The sequence below is a fragment of the Aotus nancymaae genome, unplaced genomic scaffold (genome assembly GCF_030222135.1).
Source record: "Aotus nancymaae isolate 86718 unplaced genomic scaffold, 86718_ANA_hifiasm-v0.15.2.pri h1tg000058l, whole genome shotgun sequence".
NCBI lineage: Eukaryota > Metazoa > Chordata > Mammalia > Primates > Aotidae > Aotus > Aotus nancymaae.
In genome coordinates, this window is record NW_026988472.1 from 34,881,095 (window position 1) to 34,903,213 (window position 22,119).

Sequence of the window (22,119 nt, forward strand, 5' to 3'; positions counted from 1 at the left end):
ACAAATGTAAATAAGGATAACACATTTACTTTGTCATTATTTTCTGAGAAGTTATGAGGATTAACAAAATACATTTCTAAGATTTTCTCATATTAACTAAGTACTTCTTGAAATAAATCAGCATAGACACATTACCTAAATCTAATTTTACACTTCATGGTAGGATCTTTAAGAAGTTTAGCCTCTAAGGGGATCACTTTCTTCAGTATCTCATGTGTCATGAAGAATTCCTGAAATAGAGGACAGTGATGTAAAAGGAGAGCAGTATCCTGCCCAGACACAATGTACAGACTGTAAGAGAGGCAACATGGTAAAGTGAACAGTACACTGGACTTGGAGTTCTGAAGGGGTGGGTTTTTGTTTTGGCACCTCCACTTACCATCTGTGTGGCTTTGAGCTAGTTACTTCATCATTTTGGCCTGCAAGTTGGGGTATTTGTCCCTTTTAGAGATCAAAGGCACTATTCTTTCCCTATGACAGCACTTTTCACAATATATTATAATTACTTATCAACTTGTCTGTGCCTCCTACTAGACTGTAAGCTTCATGAAGGGAGGGATGGTGGCTTTTCTCTTTACCACTGTATTCCTAGCGTCTAATACAGTGCCTGGAACACAGCAGATGCTTTATTAGTTGAATGAATCACTGTAAGATGAGGATTATAATAGTAATAAGTTACTAGCTTTTAAGCACCTTTTATATACCATATACTATGTTAGGTGCCTTATATACATTAGCTCATTTAATCCTTACACCAGCAACATTATGAGAATTTTTTTTTTTTTTTGAGATGGAGTTTCACTCTCATTGCCCAGTCTGGAGTGCAATAGCACAATCTTGGCTCACCACAACCCCCGCCTCCTGGGTTCAGGTGATTCTCCTGCCTCAGCCTCCTGAGTAGCTGGGATTACAGCATGCGCCACCACGCCCGGGTAATTTTGTATTTTTAGTAGAGATGGGTTTCTCCATGTTGGTCAGCCTGGTCTTGAACTCCCCACCTCAGGTGATCCGCCCACCTTGGCCTCCCAAAGTGCTGGGATTATAGGCATGAGCTACCGTACCCAGCTCATTATGAGAATATTATCACTCCTATTTTACAGATGAGAAGGCTGAGGCTCAGGAAGTTTTTGCAATGTATAAAAAGGGATACAAGTAGTAAACTGGGAAGCCAGGATTCATTGATTTCTGTTTGACTCTAAAGCCCCAACTCTTTCCCCCAACCAACCCCTTTATGCCTATGATAATCACATCAAAATGTACACTAAAGGGCTTTTAGGCCAGGTGCCGTGGCTTATACCTATAATCCCAGCACTTTGTGAGGCCGAGGCAGGAGGATCACCTGAGGTCAAGAGTTCAAGACTAACCTGGCCAACATGGTGAAACCCTGTCTCTACTAAAAATACAAAAATTTGCTGGGTGTGATGGTGGGCACCTGTAGTCCCAGCTACTCGGGAGGCTGAGTCATGAGAATTGCTTGAACTGGGAGGCAGAGGTTGCAGTACGCCGAGACTGCACCACTGTACTCCAGCTTGGGCAACAGGACAAGACACTGTCTCAAAATAAATAAATAAATAAATAAAGGGCTTTTAAAAGGACAAAACATTGTTAAGGTATTAACTTAAAGCATTACTATAACAGATAAAAAAAATTAACTTTCTTCTGTTACAAAAGAGTCTAAAAATACTATACAACCAGCATTATAATAATTAAATACAAGTTCCATACTCAAAGACAATAGATAATAGAACTGAAATGTCAGGAGTTTACCTGAGTGGGTTTTCTCTGAAGTATTCTGCCTTTTTTTCTGTTTCTTCTTTTTTTTTTTTTTTTTGAGACAGTCTTGCTCTATCACCCAGGCTGGAGTGCACTGGCATGATCTTGGCGCACTGCAACCTCCACCTCCCTGGTTCAAGCAATTTCCCTGCCTCAGCCTCCTGAGTAGCTGGGATTACAGGAGCATGCCACCATGCCCGCTAATTTTTTTTTTGTATTTTTAGTACAGATGGGGTTTTACCATGTTGGTCTGACTGGTCTTGAACTCCTGACCTCAGGCAATCGGACACCTTGGCCTCCCAAAGTGCTCGGATTACAACTGTGGGCCACCGTGCCCAGCCGTATTCTGCTTTTACTGACATCAGAAATAGGTCTGTGAGTCAGATGGTAAACAGTGTACACATTGCTCAGACTAATTTTTTTTTCAGAGCTGCTAAATTCCCTTAGCGTATCACTAATTGGCCAGGTGTGGTGGCTCATGCCTGTAATCCCAGCACTTTGGGAGGCCAAGGCGGGCAGATCACTTGAGGTCAGGAGTTCAAGACCAGCCTGGCTAACATGGTAAAACCCCATCTCTACTAAAAATACCAAAAAAAAAAAATTAGCTGGGCATGGTGGGACATACCTGTAGTCCCAGCTACTAGGGAGGCTGAGGCAGGAGAATTGCTTGAAACTGGGGGGCAGAGTTTGCAGTGAGCCAAGATCATGCCACTGCACTCCAGCCTGGGGACAGAGTGAGACTCCATCTCAAACAAAAAAGAGTATCACTAATACTAGACTACTGGAATTATGGGATGTCTTATTAGAATATTTGGTACTATACCAAGGAAGGCTCTGCTAGGATTGCCAGAGTTGCTTTCTGGAGGAGCGGGGATGTGCATCTTTTTTTGGTTTTGTTTTTCACTCAAGTAGAATCATATTCTTCATACTGTCCGGTGCTTGCTTTTTTAACTGATGAGCTATCTTGGTTATCTTTCAATTGCAGAATCACGTTAAAGCTACAAAGTTTAACACTATAAAAGCAGCAACACTTATTTAAGCAGCATTCTATCAATAGTTATTATACAGTTTACTTCCTTTGCTGTTACAAACAATGCTACAATCAAATTGTGTGTGTGTGTGTGTGTGTGTGTGTGTGTGTGTGTGTGTATTAGAATGGATTCTTAGAAGTAAAATTGCTGGATGAAAGGTAAGGGCACTTTTAATTCAGAGATTTTTTGGGTGGGGGACAGAGTCTCACTGGTTCAAGCAATTCTCCTGCCTCAGCCTCCCAAGTAGCTGCGACTACAGGCGCATGCCACCACACCTGGCTGTTTTTTTGTATTTTAGTAGAGACAGGGTTTCCCAGTGTTGGCCAGACTAGTCTTGAACTCCTGGCCTCTCTGCCTCGGCCTCCCAAAATGCTGGGATTACAGGCATGAGACACCGCACCTTGTAGATTTGGAGCTTTTTATAGTTGAAAGAGAACTGTCTCACATTTTTAAATAAGGAATCAAATTTAGAAACAAAACAGGAAGTATAAATAGTCATCAACATTTTTAAAAATCCAGAAATATTCATTTAGGGCTAACAGAAGAAACAATTCCAGAACTCCATATAATATTATTAGATCCAAATAGAAGAGATAAAGAAGGTTATCTATTCTATCTTTAATTAACAGAACTTTTAGCTTGATGATTAAATCCATCAGAGAAAACAAAAAGCAAAATACATACCGCTGCACAAATTGCACGTTTTAGGAGTTGAAATATCATTTTGTTTATATAAGCTAACCAAGCCCTCTGTATTATTCGAGCTGCAATATCTTTAACCTTTCTGTGAGGAAAAAAAGAGGTTAATATTTACAAAGTAGTTTTCATTTTTCTAAAACCTTACAGAACTATCAATTTATGCTTCTTCCTCCTGTACCTCCCCATCCCCCACTCTAAGAGTAACCTAATGAGGAACATTTGGATGTGGTAATTGGAACTGGTCATTTGCAGAATCTACTCAGAATGAGGATGTGAAACACCTGAGGGGATTTCCCTTGAGATTAAAAAAAAAAAGTCCTGGCTAAGACTTTATCATGAAGAGGCATATAAAATATAAATGTATCATTAAGAGGCACATATATTATAAATAAAAAGTGTAAGGAGGCAAGTTCACTTCCCAAAAACATCCATGACCTAAAATGAAACGTCCAACTAGTTCAAATGCTATGAAAATGGAATGAGGACTAGTCAAAGTTACAGGACGCTCAGTTCTCTTCTGGGGGTGGATGACTATGCCCTAGAAAAAGAAACTTCCTTCTCTGATCTTTGCTTGAACCAGGCTCATCCAGGTCAGGTCAGAATTATTCTACGTTTTTTTTTTTGAGACGGAGTCTCCCTCTGCTGCCCAGGCTGGAGTGCAGTGGTGTGATCTCAGCTCACTTCAACCTCTGCCTCCTGGGTTCAAGCGATTCTCCTGCCTCAGCCTCCCAAGTAGCTGGGACTACAGGCGCTCGCCACTACACCCAGCTACTTTTTGTATTTTTAGTAGAGACAGGATTTCACCATATTGGCCAGGCTGGTCTTGAACTCCTGACCTTATGATCTGCCCACCTCGGCCCCCCAAAGTTCTGGGATTACAGGCGTGAGCCACCGCACCCAGCCTAGAATTATTCTACTTTGGATCATATTCCAGCACTGGCAGATTGTAGGGGTCTCCTCCTTCATACCTTCCCACCCCATCATTACCCCTTACAGAGCCACGTACAAAGACAGGTACTCCTGCATAAGGTTACCCATTGGCTGGCAAAATGCAGACTACAAGATAAAATGAAGAAAAGGCCAGGCCGGGCACAGTGGCTCATGCCTGTAATCCCAGCACTTTGGGAGGCCGACGCAGGCGGACTACAAGATCAAGAGATGGAGACCATCCTGGCCAACATGGTGAAACTCCATCTCTACTAAAAATACAAGAATTAGCCAGGTGTGGTGGTGCACACATGTAATCCCAGCTACTTGGGAGGTTGAGGCAGGAGAATCACTTGAACATAAGAGGCAGAGGCTGCAGTGAGCCAAGATCACTGCACTCCAGCCTGGGTGGCAGAGTGAGACTGTCTCAAAAAAAAAAAAAAAAAAAGGGAAGAAAAAGCCTGAATTATGGAAACAAAGCTTTGAATCCTAGCTGATGCCATTTATTAGCTGTTTAACTTCCTTAAGCCACTTAGCTTCTCCCAGTTGCTGCTTCTTCATTTATAAAATGTAATAATAAAATTGTTTCACAAGATTGTATCAGGATCAAATAGATGTGTGTTAATATGCTTTGTAAATTAGAAAATGCAATTATTATTCAATTGGAAAGTAATTTTAAAACACAAAATCGGATGGATGTGGTGGCTCACTCCTGTAATCCCAGCACTTTGGGAGGCTAAGGCAGGCGGATTACAAGGTCAAGAGATGGAGATCATCCTGGCTAACATGGTGAAACCCCGTCTCTACTAAAAATACAAACATTAGCTGGGTGTGGTGGCAGGTGCCTGTAATCCCAGCTACTCAGGAGGCTGAGGCAGGAGAATCGCTTGAACCTGGGAGGCGGACGTTACAGTGAGCTGAGATCATGCCACTGCACTCCAGCCTGGGCTACAGAGCGAGATTCTGCCTCAAAACAAAAACAAAACAAAAACACAAAATCTCTGATTTACAAAACAAGAAGAATTGAAGTTATCTGGATAAGTACTGTTTGGAAACTGTACAGTTGTGGAAAGTAACACAAGGCAAAATATGGGTACTTACGATGGTAATGATGATCCTGTGGTTGGTACACTTGCAAAACGTGCTCTGTGAGCTTTTCCTGAGGTTCTAGTACCTGATTTCAGAATACATTTAAGTGTTGCATTTGAAGAACGATTCATTTTCCCTCCAATGAAGTAATCTGAAAGTACATAAATTAAGCCTTTGAGGTCATAATTTATACTATGACACCATTTGGACAAGACTCAAGTGCCATATGATTGTTGTACTAATTCTGAATTCTTTAAAAAGGAAGGCATCATGGATCTCTTAAAGTTGCTTACAGTTTACATTCTTTGTGTACCAAAAATATTTTATGGTATATGGAAAAGACAAGTAAATCTATCCATAGCCTTCTAACTGGTCTGTCTCCAGTCTTTTTCTCCTCTCATTGACCTACCACACTGCACCTGGAGTTACCTTTGTAGCTCAATAATTCAATCTCATCACTCGCCAGCTGTCTACCAAAAAGCTCATTGAGGGCAGGAGGCATCTTGTTAACTATGGCTTCCTCAGTGCCTAGCACAGTGGAGGGTTTTTACATGTTTGTCTAAAAACATTTTGTCCCAGTTTTATCATCAAATAGCAGTGGGACTCTGGGCAAGTCACTTAACCTCTCAGTAGTTCAGTTCCCTCCTTGGTAAAGTGAGAGGCTGTACACTAAATTTCTGATTCCACCTCCAACTTTCTATTCTTTAAAGCATTCAATTCGGATGCAGTAACACTCCAGTTTGGATGCAGCTCCCAAATTCTTAGTCACAGCTTGGTCTCTGTTACTAAACCAGGGGCTCTTTATCATTTCTTTTGGTGCCATGGACCCCTATGGACAGATCTCTTCTAAGAATTGGGATAAAAATGCATAACATAAAATACATAGGATTACAAAGTGCTCCCATTATACTGAAATTATCAAAATATTTTTAAAAACAAAATTACAGTAAATGTGTCTTCTTAATGTATTAAATGAGCTCTAATAACTACTGTATTTTTGAGGTAGTAATGAGCATATTTCAAGATCTCTAACATGACTGCAATGTAGCATGAAAATATCTGCTTTTATCATCCATGCTAATATACTGTGGTTTGCTGTCTACACTTTAATCGAAAGAAACAAAGTTCAGTTAGAGGTTAGTGAAAATGAAGTTGTCATTTTTTCCCCCAAGTTCACATAACCCCTGAATTAGGAACTTCTGCCCTATTTTCTCAATATGTTTCACACTTTTATGTATGTGTGATGTTACACTGTGCTGCAGAGAGCCTTCTGAGTTTATTCAATATTTCTCCTTGGGCCGGAGGAGGTGGCTCACGCCTGTAATCCCAGCACTTGGGGAGACCAAGGCAGGTAGATCACGAGGTCAGGAGATCGAGACCATCCTGGCCAACATGGTGAAACATCTCTATTAAATATACAAAAAAAAAAATAGCTAGGCGTGGTGGCACATGCCTGTAATCCCAGCTACTGGCGAAGCTGAGGCAATAGAATCGCTTGAACCGGGGAATCAGAGGTTGCAGTGAGCCGAGATCGCACCACTCCAGCCTGGAGGCAGAGCAAGACTCCGTCTCAAAAAAAAAAAAAAATTTCTCCTTGGGGATGCCTTGGAATATACAATCCTCTTAAGAAAAAGCAGCCCTTAACATCTGGGAGATGGCTGGCATTCACAGCTGGGCCTTGGTGTTACCATTGCTTCCTAACAACACCCAATCCAGAGCAAAGCTCCTGCTTCCTTGAACTCGCCCCAAAATCACCGAACCAAAGCCCAAATCCTATAATAAATCTTTCTAACACTCTTTTACTGAAATATGTCACTGTGTTCCTACATGTGCGATTTCCTTGGAGCAATGAGAAACCCAAAAACTACAGGCGTGTCCCTAGTGGGTTTTGGCTGAAGGGCAGTGACATGCCACTGTACAAATTCCAAATTTTTCCAGATGCCCGCCTGGATGGGGCTTACACTTTCTATAGGATTAGAGCAGAAATACAGAATGAAATAGGAAATACATCCTCATTATGACACAGTGCAACAATTGTTTTTGCTAGAACACAGGTTTCAAGGGCAGACTAATGGGTTTGGATCCTAGCTTCCCACTTTCTGTGTGGTCTTGTACAAATTACTTCTCCGTGCCTCAGTTTCTTCATCTATGTATTGGGAATAATAATCATGCCCACCTACTTCCGTCGTTGGGAAGATTAGATGAATGTGTATAAAGAACTTAGATCAGGGCTGCGCACATCCTAAATGCTGTATCAGTGCTTGTTACTCTAGTTAATAAGATAATTATTGCCATTATCATTGACTTCTACAAGCATTAAGGGACAAACATTTGATTCCCAGAGAGGAGGCTTACCGCTTGTTTCTTAAAGGGAAAAAAATAAGTTCTGAGCCTTTTCCGATTAAAGGATATAGTATGTTAGTTTAAATTTAAAACCTGAGAAACGTCCAGTCAACGGTCAAAAATCTTAAAACCTTTTGTAAGGTAAATCCAGTCCGCCAACAGGCGGCTTCCGGCTGCGAGGCTTTCGAAGCCGCCCCAGGCCCTCCTAGCGCCCCCTCCCGGCAACCTGTGCTCACAAAAATCCCAGCCCACGCCTCTGAGCGCCCAATCGCGACGGCGAAGGCAGTTTCGCGGCGGCGGAGGCAGTTTCGCGGCGGCGGAGGCAGTTTCTCAGCTCCGCGCGACGCCGGGCACCTCCCTCCTCGCGCCTCCGCGTACCGCCCACACAGAGCCGGCGCTTTCTTGCCGCCTAGCAACCGCCGGCGCAGGGGCGGAGCCTCCTGGAGGGCGGGTCTTGCGTTCATCCGCCGCCCGGGGCGCGACGTTCTGCGGCTCAGCGACGCGGCTTCTAGAACGGGGTGATTGTACTAAGCCTTCGCAGTACCGAGTTTCCCGTACGGCCGCCACCCGCACCACGACCTGCTTGCGGTTGGAGAAATCACGGCCCTATCGGGCCTCCGTAGTCACCTCTCCATAGTGGGCGTGGCCGAGGCCGGGGTGACCCTGCCGGAGCCACCGTTGCCAGCGACATGTTCAAGGTGAGAGCGTGGAGCTGGGTCACAGCTGTCACCGCCCCCTCCCGGCCGCTCGAGCCCTCCCCGCTCTCTCTTGGGACCTCTCCGCCGGCCAGGCCCGACTCACCCCGAGGCTTTTCCCGCCACTGGGCCAGCTGCGTCCCGGCCTCGCGGTTCATTCACCGGTCTGCTGGGGATGAGCGGCGACTGGGTGGAGACGGGAGACCCCCTAGTGGGTGGGGGCGGCCTTTTGGGTTGTGCTTTCGTGAATTAAACACTTTGAAAATTTAAAGTGCCTCCCCCAAAGTACCCATCCCCTCGGCTGGTGGCCTCTTGGGATCGTAGGGTAGAGTGAGGCCAGCTCAGGTCACTGCGGGGTTCGCGGCTTTAGTTGCCTGGCAGGGTCAGGTTTCAGAACCTGATGTGTGGGTGGGGGAGGGTCATCTTAGGAGAAGTTGTGCAGGGTATTGGGGAGGGAGGCTGGGGTGGGACGGCTGGGCGGCCAGGGAAGCTGGAGCTTTGCTCCACTCCCCAGGGAACATTATTTAATATGGACTAGTGGACCCCCCCTTTCCTGCATTTTGTGAACTCGTGCCCTTTGAAAAAAATCGACTTTTACAATGAAGACTTAATTTCGAAAATCTGCACTTTAGCATAAAGCCATTATTCTACTTTTAAAAAAGTAAATTATATGTATTTTGTCATAAAAAAATCACAGGCTACCAGAAATTAATCTACAAAATTGAGTCTTCAAGAAGCATAGTACCCATAAAATAGTGCTAATGAAATCTCAGAATTGTATTATTCATTTAAAAATTCATTAAGGGACAAACATTTGATTCCTTTGAGCTGACCCTAGTTTGATTCCTAGTTGCCTGACCCTGCCAGGCAACTAAAGCCGCGAACCCCGCAGTGACCTGAGCTGGCCTCACTCTACCCTACGATCCCAAGAGGCCACCAGCCGAGGGGATGGGTACTTTGATTACATTGAGCTCCTCAATGTACGTTAGTAAAGGCTGTAAAATCAGAACATGCATTCTGCCTTCTAGTCCTGGCATTGCCACCTTTTAGCTGTGTGACCTTGGGCAAGTCACTTACTTCCTCTGTGCCTATCTTACTATTGGTGAAATTGGGGTAATAACATATACTACACAGGGTTGTTATAAAAAGTAGGTTGGTATGTGTAAAGCACTTGGAAAAGGCCTGGTATTTGCTCTTATTCTGTTTTCAGGGAGCTCACAGTTTAGTTAGGAAGACAAATCTTATAATCAACATTCATTTGATAAATTTGTGTGTTAAACACCTGTTATGTGCTAGGAGCTCAGCTCCATTTCAGGGTTGCAACAAGGAAAGATATGCTGTGGCCAGTTTAACTATATGTGTACCAACAATGTAGAAAGGTAAAAAGGAGCGCAAGATCCTCTTGGCTTCACCAGGGGTTCCTAACCTGGGGTCCTCAGCTCCTCAGAAGATCTGCATATATATTTCAGGGGGTTCCTGAACGCTGATGGGGGAAAAAATATAAATTTATCTTCATCAGTCTCCAAATGAAATTGAGCACTTCCTTTAGTTGTGAATATGAGTAATGTTTCAGTTATCTATTATTGGGTAACAAATCACTGCAAACCAGTGCCTTAAAACAAGAATTTTTTTTTTTAGTCTCGTTCTGTTTCCCAGGGTGGAGTGCAACGGCTGGATCTCGGCTCACCGCAACCTCTGCCTCCTGAGTTCAAGCAATTCTCCTGCCTCAGCCTCCCGAGTAGCTGGGATTACAGGTGCCCACCACCATGCCTGGCTAATTTTTGTGTTTTTAGTGGAGACGGAGTTTCGCCATGTTGGCCAGGCTGGTTTTGAATTCCTGACCTCAAGTGATCCTCCCATCTCGACTTTCCAAAGTGCTGGGATTACAGGTGTGAGCCACCACGCCTGGCCAAAACAGTAATTATTTCTCAAAATCTGTTGGTTTGCTGGGCAGTTCTGCTGGTGTCTCCCAGTGGCTGAATTCAACTGGTGGCTCGACTGGAATTTGGCCTCACTCCCATGTCTGGGGGCTTGGTGCCCTGCCATGGGCCTAGCTTGGGCTTCCTCACCTGGTTACTGAGTTCCAAGAGGGCAAGTCCCAAGGCACAAACAGCATCATATTTGCTGATGTCAAAACAAGTAACGTAGCCAAGTTCAGAGTTGATGTGGTGGGGAACTACACAATGTCATAGATATGAGTAGATACACTTCACTGGGGGCCATTCATTTAACAAGCTCCTATTGTATCAAACCACAGTAGTATTAGCAGTACCTGTTAACAGTAGAAGCCACAGTACCAGCACAAGTCACAGACATTTTCATATCACATTACAGTTGTTGCAGATCTCAAAATATCATTTATGCTCATTACTACTTCAGAACTATGGTGGTTATAAGACTCACTGCTAGATCTTTTTGTTTAGTGGACTAATAAAGAAGAACATACTGCTTATGTCAGATATTTAAGTCTAAAAAGTAAGATTATTTCAATATAGTTGGCATTTTTTTGTATGCAATTAGAAGCATTATTTTGAAAAGGGGTTCATAGGGCTCACAGACTGCCAGAGAGGTCCATGGCACAAAAAAAGGTAAAGAAACCATGGACTTCAGGGAAGGCTTCACAGACAGGACACTTATATTTAATTTCGAAGGACAGGTAGTTCTTCAGGTACATGAGCTGGGGAACATCAGCCGTGGTATTCCATTGGGGGAAGTGCTGGTAGCTCAATTTTTTTTTCTTTTTTTTTAAGATGGGGTTTCACCATGATGGCCAGGCTGGTCTTGAACTCTTGACCTCAGGTGATCCACCCACCTTGGCCTCCCAAAGTGCTAGGATTACAGGCGTGAGCCACCGCGCCCGGCCTGGTAGCTCAATTTTGATGTTTCAAGGGGAAGATACAGGGAGCTGAGATTATTATTATTTTTATTATTTGAGACCAAGTCACACTCTGTCACCCAGGCCGGAGTGCAGTGGCGTGATCTTGGCTCACTGCAACCTCTGCCTCCCGGGTTCAAGCTATTCTGCTTCAGCCTCCCGAGTAGTTGGGGTTATAGGCACCCGCCACCACACCCAGCTAATTTTTTGTATTTTTGGTAGAGACGGGGGTTCACCATGTTGGCCAGGTTAGTCTCAAACTCCTGACCTCATGATTCGCCTGCTTTGGCCTCCCAAAGTGGTGGCATTACAGGCGTGAGCCACTGTACCCGGCCAAGCTGAGATTATTTCAGGTGAACATGTACTTTGGGTAGAAAAGATCACAACAGACTTTGGAGGACACCAAAATGTAAGGAATAGGTGGAGGAAAGGGGGAGGCCAGACTTGAGAAGTAGAAGTAGGAGCAGAAAAGAGTGATGTTTAGAAAATCAAGGGAGAAAAGTTTCAAGGAGAAATGGCTATGTTAGGATGTTTTCAGCTGGGAAAACCCTATTGCTTAAATAGTAAGGAAAATTATCTCACAAAGTCCCGAGGAAGAATGAATTCCAGGCTCTGATTCAGTTGGGCAGTAGTATCATCAAGGACCCATTTCTTGGCTTTCCACAGTCAGATTGGTTTCCTTTAGGGTTACAAGATGACTACCAGTAACATACACACTTTCTCATTTTCTAGAGCAAGAGGAAGAGAGAGGAAAAACTCCCACACTTGGTCCTTCAGTCTGATTGGACCAACTTAGGTCAGTTGTCTGACCCTATACAATTGTCAGAGGAATGCCATGATCTGATTGGGTTAGACTAAACAGGATCAACCCAGGGTGGCGTCACTTCATCACAGGGGAGAGGAATGCATTCATGAACACACTAGAGTTCTTTTAGGAAGGAAGAGGGAGAATAGAGACTGGGTAGGCAACTAGCAATGTCCATGACAGAGATAAAAGCTAGGTAATGAGGCGTGTTCATTGATTTGGACACTTGGGAAAGCTTTCGTGATCCTTATACTTTAAGTTTACTGATGGAAGTGAAGGGTAGGTTAACGTGGGTTGGTGACTGAGGGATGAGTAAATGGACACTATGGTTGTTGATAAGCTTGACTGTTAAGGGAAGCAGAGAGAATATGATAACTAGAAGATGTTCAGTCAGGATTCTAGAGAGACTACCTCAGCTTTTTGAGGGAGAGGTGGAACGAAAAGAAAGGTTCGAGGGATTGTAGACCAGTGGTTCTCTGCAGAATGGTAGGAGCCCCTTAAGGTACGTTTTGGAAACTTGTGGGGTTATTCTTTTTTTTTTCAGTTTGCAAAAATTATAACTGAAAATAGGGTTGTTCTTTTTTTTTTTTTTTTTTTTTGAGACGGAGTTTCGCTCTTGATAGGCTGGAGCGCAATGGCGCGATCTCGGCTCACCGCAATCTCCGCCTCCTGGGTTCAGGCAATTCTCCTGCCTCAGCCTCCTGAGTAGCTGGGATTACAGGCACGCGCCACCGTGCCCAGCTAATTTTTTGTATTAGTAGAGACAGGGTTTCACCATGTTGACCAAGATGGTCTCGATCTCTTGACCTCGTGATCCACCCGCCTCGGCCTCCCAAAGTGCTGGGATTACAGGCTTGAGCCACCGCGCCCGGCCTAGGGTTGTTCTTTATGTCTTTAGTTGTGTTGAACATTTGCATACTGAAATATAATTCACATAAATCTTTCCTTTTTATTCACCTTTATGCTACTGTGGTAGCATACTGACTTACTTTTTGGACTTATGCATGTAGGTTAGTGCTGAATTTTATTTCAGGATAGCAAAAGAGTGTCACAAAATATTTGTCATAAAATATCGATGTTAGGTCTAGTAGTTGTGAACCAGTGCTTGTTAAACTTTAATGGGCATGCGACTCTTGTTGAAATGCAGATTGCGATTCAGTAGGTCTGGGATGCGGCCTCAGATTCTCCATTTTTTAGCTAGCTCCCAAGTTCTGTAGTTTTCATTGGTCCCCTTTGAAGAGCAGGAATTGAGGCAAATCAGTAGATGAATGGTTCTTGTGTTTTCGAGATGGATGGTTTTATGAGTGTGGTGGGATTTGGGAGAGGCACTGATCAAGGAACAAGAAGATAGGCCAGACCCTTTGAGGGCTCTGCTGAGAGCGTTCCTCCTGCATATTGGTGCCGAGTGGGGATGGAGTAAATAGTAGGATTGATCCGGGTTTAGGAGTTAACAGCTGGGGTCAACTGGAACTGGAGGGCAAAGGAGTTAATAGTATAGGTGTTAGAAGTAAAAGTATAATGTGTCTGACTAGTTATGTGCATATTTTAATAAAAATTTATATTTTATTTTTATATAATTTATATATCTCAGCTACTTGGGAGGCTGAGGCAGAAGAATTGCTTGAACCAGGACCCAGGAGGCAGAGGTTGCAGTGAGCTAAGATCGCGCCACTGCACTGGGTGACAGAGTGAGACTCCGTCTCAAAAAAAAGTCCCGATGCCTAGTATAAATTAAAATTTATACTTAATTAAGATATGCACATAACTATCAGACATACTGTAGTTAAAATATATACTGATGTTTTGAAATAGCTATTCATCTTCAGGTCACTAGGGGGCACTGGTGGATTAAAAAACACATTTGAAACGCTGTCCAGTATTTGCATTCCATTGTAGGAAGCAGCTTTTCCTTGAGCTGCTGCAGGAAGTTTGAATATTGAATACATATACACAGGTTCGCGTTGCTAGATTTCTTTCGTTACACAGATTTTATCCTAGTCCAACTATGGGCTGGGCATCATGCTGGACCCTGGTCGGTACAAGTGAAAGGACCCAGTTCTTATTTAGGAGAGATGTCCCAAACCTGGCCACACATCAGAATTATTCAAGGAGACAGTTTCCAAGCCCCTACCCATGGTTCTGACTGACTTTTTAGGTGGAATCCAGGAACCACTAGTTTTGAAAACGCTCCCCCAAGGTGATTGTGAAACTTTCATTTCAGAAGTTCACAATGCATTTACCAGCACAGACATTAAAGATCCATTATGATGCAGTGGGTCTCAACCTTGACTGCACATTAGAGCCACCTGGGGAGCTTTTAAAAGTCCCGATGTGGCTGGGCGCGGTGGCTCAAGCCTGTAATCCCAGCACTTTGGAAGGCCAGGGTGGGGGGGATCACTAGGTCAGGAGTTCAAGGCTAGCCTGGCCAACATGGCGAAACTCCATCTCTACTAAAAATACAAAAATTAGCTGGGCATGGTGGCATGTGCTTGTAATCCCAGCTACTTGGGAGGTTGAGGCAGGAGAATTGCTTGAACCAGGACCTGGGAGGCAGAGGTTGCAGTGAGCCAAGATCACACCACTGCACTCCAGCCTGGGCGTCAGAGTGAGACTCCATCTCAAAACAGACAAACAAAAAGTCCCAGTGCCCAGTCTAGAACCTATACCAATGACATCAAGAATCTCTAGGGGTAGGATTAGGCATCTAGTTTTTGGAGCAAGCAGCCACCCTTGAGAACTACTGACTTAGAGGGAAGAGTGCCGGCAGGGGGCATCACAAGGCTTTATAGAGAAGAACGTGCCTATGCTGACCTTTGGAGCTAGGCAGACAAGGTTGAAAGGGCCTTCTAAACAGAAGAAAGGACAGAAATGTGAGAGAGTTCAGAACAATGTTAAGACCTTGGACTTCACTGTATTCCTTGCAGGAGATACTAAAGTTTTCTGTAGCTGCTTCCTTATTTGTAAAACAAGGATGAGATGCTTACCAACTTCAAATTACTTTGTTGATTAAATTCATTCATACCCAAAGCTTAGAACAATGCTTGGCACAAAGTAAGGGCTCAAGAAATGTGAGCTGTTACTTTTAGTTGGCATCTCATAAGAGGCTGCTAAGATAGTGTTACGGTAGTGCACAGTCTTGGGGCTCTCCAAAAGTCTTTTTTATTTCAAAACTTGGTAGTCGATTGGATGTGGCAGACAAGGGAGAAGGATAAATTAAGGATGGTGCCCAGGCTTTTGACTTTTGACTGTGGGAACTATTCACTGAGATGGGAAAGTGGAAGAAGGTTGAGTTTGGCTTGAGTGGGAGGTGATGGTTTTGAACAGTTTGGGCTTGTTGAAATACCTGGGCATTGGGAGGGGGAAATCAGTTGATATAGAACCCAAGGGTATGGACTTTTCCTGCAAGAGACATGGGCTGGAAATTGGGAAATCGTCAGCTGCTAGCTGAAGCCTCCAGGGCAAGAAGATGGCCTGGTGAAAACTGGTCTGTGTCACTTCCTTCCTCAAGGGAAAATACGTGACCTGTACTCAGAGCTCACCACACTGAGGAACCTGAGTGAACGTGTCCATGGCTATAAAGCATTATTACATCACACATTCTTTGTGGCTTGGTGTAATGCCTGTCTTCCTGAAATTAATTTTCTTGCCATGTTACTAGTATGTTACTAGTACAGACTGAGGGGAGAATTACAACGCTAAATGGAAAAGGAAAATTGTCTGTAAATTGGAAGAGTAATGTAACTTTTATACTTGAGTATTATTTTAAAAGCCACGTATTTGGAAGGATAATAAAGGCTTTTTTCCCTAACAATTTAAGCATCTTCAAGGGAATTCTTCTTGAGGAATTGTAGTAACTACATTTTTACTCACATAAATACATTTTTTATGTGCAGAACTAATTGGTTGTTTTTGTTTTTTCCTTTCTTACCCTTCAGTGAATTGAGTCAGTAGATCACAAAGAGGAAGAAAAAACTGCTCTGTAGCTCTGGATGCAGTCTTTTGAGCCTCAGGTTCTAGTTGTGTTTCTGGCTGAGCGACCTTGTTGAGATTTCTTTCTTTCTTTCTTTCTTTCTTTTTGAGCTGGAGTCTCGTTCTTTCACCCAGGCTGGAGTGCAGTGGTGTAATCTTGGCTCACTTGCACCCTCAGCCTCCCCGGGTCAAGCCATTCTCCTGCTTCAGCCTCCTGAGTAGCTGGGACTACAGGCATGTGCCAACACGCCGGCTAGTTTTTGTATTTTTAATAGAGACCGGGTTTCACCATGTTGGCCAGGCTGGTCTTGAATTCCTGACCTTAAGTGATCCACCCTCCTCGGCTTCCCAAAGTGCTGGCATTACAGGCATGAGCCACCACGCCTGGCCAGTTGAGATTTCTTAATCTCTCAGCGTCCCCGATCATGATCCTGTGGGAATAGTAATATGTGCCTCCGTATCTCACAGGGTTGTTGGAAGATTCAAATGAGATAATATGTGAAAAGAACCATGAACTACAAAGCACTATATCAATTTAAGGTGATTTCTGTGCCTTTTGGTGTCACATTTGTCCACTGAAGTGATCTATGCTTGCAGGTTAGCTCTCTGTACTTAACGACTCTGAAAAGTGAATCAAACTTGGGTTATTTCACTTCTCATTTGAAAATGAATTCTGCTCAGGACATTGTAGGACTCTTCTATCTACTTCTAAAATGCAAATAGCCTCACAGTTGTAACTAACACTGGAAGAGGAGAAGGAAGAAGTAGAAGAACGATACATTAAAAGAATGGGGAGATCAGAGAGACAGTGGAGAAGAGTAGATAATGTACCAGACATTTATGATAACTGAATTGATTACCCCATGAGGCCTGCTGTTTATAGACTTTTATGACATAAAGGTTTAATCTATAATCTAAATATATGCATGTTCCACACCTATGTCCTTTCTAGGCTAGACTGGAACTTCTTAGAGGCTAGGAAATGAACTTTCATATTTGTTTGTATGGTACATTAAAAATTAGATGTATAAATGCAAGTTATTAGGTGTATAATAAATCTCAATAGCAAAGATACCTGTTTCAAAAAGTTTAGACTTGACTTATTTCACAAGAAAGTACCAAAAGATCTTTAAAAAAAGGAATTGAAAGAGTGTATCAGTTGATTTTCCCCAATAATGCTGAAGTGGAATTTTACGGTTAGTTCATACAGCATGAAACTTTATATAGATATTTTCAGGGGCAAAAAAATCCCAGTTTAAAGATATATTTCGGAATTTGGAAGTTATTTATTTTTCACTTTTGCTGAATTTTTTCTAACTTTTGCATGCCTCATGCCAGTTTTGTTAGAAAATTTAATCAGTGCCAATTTCTTAGTGTAGTAGGTTTTTAAACTTATTTTCAGTGTTCACTAAAACTTGGAGAAGCAGGAATATAGAGCAAGGTTGTAGGGTTTTCAACATGCTGAAAGCCTATAACTTTGATTGTTAAGCTATATTTTCCTGATAGAGCTTTATGCATTATAGATAGTATAGTTGAATGTTGAGTGAATATTGTTTTAAGGGCACTTTAAGTACAGTTACTCTTTGTCTTCCTATTTCTGGCTCTTTGAAGCAATGCAGCGTGTTTTATTCAAAGCCCACACTGGCTCCCGCTTAAGGACTTCTTTGTTTGGTTCCATGACGATGAGGAGCCCCCTCTGTGGGAACGAGATAGATTCACAAGTGCATGTCCATTGCCTTAGTGTGGAGGAATTCCCAGTAGTTTCTTTTTTCAGATATGTCTATTCCTTCTTCTGAACAGTCTTTTAAAATAGGATATATGAAACTAACTAATAAAGGTTCCTTTTTCTTTTTCCCCATTCCACAAACGTCAGTCCTTGTGAACTAGGCTGTTTTTCTTTGTGCTTGCTGAAATGAGTTTCCTCTCTTATTAGAGGTGCTGCTGATTCATGTGACATGGGTTAGACTGGTGAGTGAGTAAGTAAGCAAAAACTGATTATGAGGGCTCCAAGAAGTTTCCTAAATTGTCTGTTGATGGTTTACCTCACTTGGCAAATAGTACTGAGCCTGTTTGTGGAGTCACACCATTTGGGAGTTCTGTTAAAGTTGCTGGGTATAGTCCAGACATTTACTTTTCTTGTTTTTTTCCTTATTTTTGCACAGATTTTCATTATGAGGTCAGATGGTCATCAACTGAATTGCGTCTTATACGTGATTTTTTTTTTCAGAAAAGGTTTACAGTTTTCCTTAAAGAAGAAAAACACACATGAATAACTGAGATGAAGTTGAAGGCTGTTTTCATTAGTGAGTTCAGAGTCCTCTGTGCACGTGGTAGTCTATTAAGATATGAAACCTGGGTCTAGGCCCGACGTGGTGGCTGACACCTATAATCCCAGCACTTTGGGAGGCTGAGGCAGGAGAATTGCTTGAGCCCAGGAGTTTGAGACCAGCCTGGACAACATGGTGAAACCCTGTCTCTACAAAAAATGCAAAAATTAGCTGGGTGTCGTGGCGCCTGCCTGTAGTCCCAGCTACTTGAGAGGCTGAGATGGAAGGATCACTTGAGCCTAGGAGGTTGAGGCTGCAGTGAGCTGTGATCATGCCACTGCAGCCTGGGTGACACAACGAGATCCTATCTCAAAAAAAAAAAAAAAAAGAAAGAGATAGAGATACGAAACCTGTGTCTAGATAGATTTTTTTTTTTTTTTGAGACAAGAGTCATGCTGTGTCGCCCAGGCTGGAGTGCAGTGGCACAATCTTAGCTCACTGCAACGTCCTCCTCTCAGGCTCAAATGATCCTCCTGCCTCAGCCTCCTGGGTAACTGGGACTACAGGCACATTCCACCATACCCAGCTAGTTTTTTGTAGAGGGGGATTTCACCATGTTGCTTAGGCTGGTCTTGAACTCCTGGGCTCAGAGGATCCACCCACCTCAGCCTTCCAAAGTGCTGGGATTACAGGTGTGAGCCACCATGTCTGGCCCAGATAGATTTTACTTGGACAGAATAGCTCTCCTATTAAATGATGTACATTTTATTAGTTGCTTGAAAACATAGATGCATTTGAAAAGCTAAACTTGAAGTAAATGTTCCCCTGCGATTTTTTCCTCCCTATAGTCCCTTAATTCAGAAAAGATTAAGTGGATCCCAGGATTCCTTTCTAATAGAGAATATATGTATGTGTACATATATGTATTGGAGTTTTAGGTAGCAGTAAATTTCTGTCTGGATGAGGAAGTTCAAAATAAATTTTGAACCTGATAAATTACATATTATCTGTGTTCCAAGTCTGTGAAACCAGTATAGCCCAACTGGATGCCTCAAAACCTGCATAAATGAACAGTTATCTCATTCTTTGGCCCTGAGGTTTTCTTCCTGTTTATCACACAAGTTTATTATTTTTGTACATGAATTTTATAAAATCTAATAGCTATTTTTAAAGAGTAGAAAATGAAACAGTTGCAGATGAAACATTTTGTTTGCTTTGCTGACCTAATTTTGTGGTGAATTCTGCCCTCCAAAGATAAACTAGAATTTGGTTTTCTGTGAGAAAAAGATAATATTAATCTTGAAAACAGCCTCATTTTTTTCTTTGCTTATCTCTTTAGATTGTAGTCTGTTTATAGTGGATGAGAAAGAACTAGGAAATACCAGTTACTGTAGTACAGAACTAAAGAATTAAAATTTGCTCATAAAATAGTTCTGTGTTTGTCATAGTGGGAAGAGGTTTTCTTCATGTTGTTTAAAGTCTGAACTTTACTGGGCATGATGGTTCATACCTGTAATGCCAGCGCTTTGGGAGGCCAAGTCAGGAGGATTGCTTGAGGCCAGGAGTTCAAGATCAGCCTGGGAAACAGTGAGACCCCATCTTTACCAGAAAAAAAAATAGCTGAGTATGCTCCATCAAACCCATAGTCCTAGGTACTTGGGAGGCTGAAGCAGAAGGATTGCGTGAGCCCAGGAGTTCAAGGCCACAGTGAGCTATGATTGTATCACTGCACTCCAGCCCGAGTGACAGAAGGAGAGAAATTCTTGGCTTTATACCCTCCTTTGCTGTGAAACAAATTGAAATGATTGTGGCTTTTATTGTTATTGTTAAAGTATGAGTGCTTCCAAATTTTACATTCAAATGAATGCATCAGAACAGTCATTTTGAGAGGATAGGTTTAATTATACTGTCAATATATTTATTCCAAAAACTCTTATCACTGGTCAAAACATTTTTCTTCTTCCTCATTTGGAATTATCTTCAAACTTTGTGGCAAACTCTTTAGAATATCCTCAGGAGCCAGCCATTTTTGTTCTTTGCATGTTATAAAACCAATGTTTTTTGTAAAAACTTCAGGAAATATGGCTAATAGTAAAGAATCATCTTTAATATCACCACCTATAAAAAACTACTGTTAAAATTTTTTTTTTTTTTTTGAGATGGAGTCTTGGTCTGTCACCCAGACTGGAGTGCAATGGTGCGATCTCAACTCACTGCAACCTCTGCCTCCCGGGTTCAAGCCATTCTCGTTCCTCAGCATCCCGAGTAGCTGGGATTACAGGCTTGCGCCACCACGCCTGGCTAATTTTTGTATTTTTAGTAGAGATGGGGTTTCATCATGTTGGTCAGGCTGGTCTCGAACTCCTGACCTTGTGGTCTACCTGCCTCGGCCTCCCAAAGTGCTGGGATTACAGGCATGAGCCACTGTGCCTGGCCCTAATATCTTTTTAGACTCCATTCTGGATGTATTCAGATATACCCTTGGTACGACATTTTCAGAAAATTTGGTGCAATCATACCACAAGTCCCCCTCCCCTTTTTTAAACAAATGCCATTTTCTTTTCTGTTTTTTTTTGTACAATGAGATAATTTTATTATTGACCAAGTTTACATAAAGTTTGATTCTTTACCATCACCATCACCACTGCAACAGAAAGAAAAGCTTACATTGGACACTACATTTAATTATGAGATGTACAAAAGATTCAGGTAGAGATTGTTTTAATGATGACTAACAGTTGTAATTTTTTTTTCTATTTTAAGTTCTGGGTACATGTGTAGAACGTGCAGGTTTGTTACATAGGTATACATATGCCATGGTGGTTTGCTGCACCCATCAACCTGTCATCTAGGTTTTAAGCTCTGCATGCATTAGATATTTGTCCCTAATGCTGTCTCTCCTTTTGTCCCCAACCCCCGACAGGCCCTGGTGTATGATGTTCCCGTCCATATGTTCTCATTGTTCAACTCTCACTTATGAGTGAGACCATGTGGTTGCTGGTTTTCTGTTCTTGTGTTAGTTTGCTGAGAATGATGACTTCCAGCTTCATCTATGTCCCTGCAAAGAACTTATTCTTTTTTATGGCTGCATGGTATTCCATGGTGTATATGTGTCACATTTTCTTTATCCAGTCTATCATTGATGGGGATTTGGGTTGGTTCCAAGTCTTTGCTATTGTAAATAGTGCTGCAGGAAACATACTCGTACCGATGCCATTTTCTAATCTGTGTGTGTGTGTGCGTGTGTGTGTTTGTGTGTAGGTGTGTGTAGATAATGGTTTTTTTTTTTTTGAGGTGAAGTCTCACTCTGTCGCCCAGACTGGAATGCAGTGGTGTGATCTTGGCTTACTGCAGCCTTTTGCCTCCTGGGTTCAAGTGATTGTCCTGCTTCAGCCTCCTGAGTAGCTGGGGCTACAGGCGCCCATCACCATACCTGGCTAATTTTTGTATTTTTAGTAGAAATAGGGTTTCACTATGTTGGCCAGGCTGGTCTCAAACTTCTGACCTCAAGTGGTCTACCTGCCTCGGCCTCCCAATTACAGGCACCTGGCCCATTTTCTATTCTTTACCACTCTTATTTCAAATATATTGAGACTGATTTTCTTTCTTTTTTTTTTTTGAGGTGGAGTTTCGCTCTTGTTGCCCA

General features: G+C 42.6%; 2 protein-coding genes across 4 annotated transcripts in view; one reads left to right on the forward strand and one right to left on the reverse strand.

Moving 5' to 3' along the window:
- CUNHXorf58 (chromosome unknown CXorf58 homolog) overlaps positions 1-7,949 on the reverse strand; it is a 30,011-nt gene extending 22,062 nt beyond the window's left edge. The window contains exons 1-4 of the mRNA XM_012448898.2: positions 7,875-7,949; positions 5,532-5,670; positions 3,489-3,588; positions 136-230 (exon numbers count right to left, since the gene is read on the reverse strand). Coding sequence (XP_012304321.1) covers positions 136-230; positions 3,489-3,588; positions 5,532-5,650 — 314 coding nt within the window. The 5' untranslated portion in view covers positions 5,651-5,670; positions 7,875-7,949. The remainder of the gene's footprint in view (positions 1-135; positions 231-3,488; positions 3,589-5,531; positions 5,671-7,874) is intronic.
- Positions 7,950-8,316: 367 nt separating this feature from the next.
- The window catches only part of APOO (apolipoprotein O), a 74,750-nt gene continuing 60,947 nt past the window's right edge, over positions 8,317-22,119 (forward strand). For 2 of the 3 annotated variants that reach the window (XM_064364444.1, XM_064364446.1), the window contains exon 1: positions 8,333-8,560. In XM_064364444.1, coding sequence (XP_064220514.1) covers positions 8,552-8,560 — 9 coding nt within the window. In that variant the 5' untranslated portion in view covers positions 8,333-8,551. Of the gene's footprint in view, positions 8,561-22,119 lie in introns of all 3 variants that reach the window. The other variant, XM_021670470.2, reaches the window with a different exon arrangement.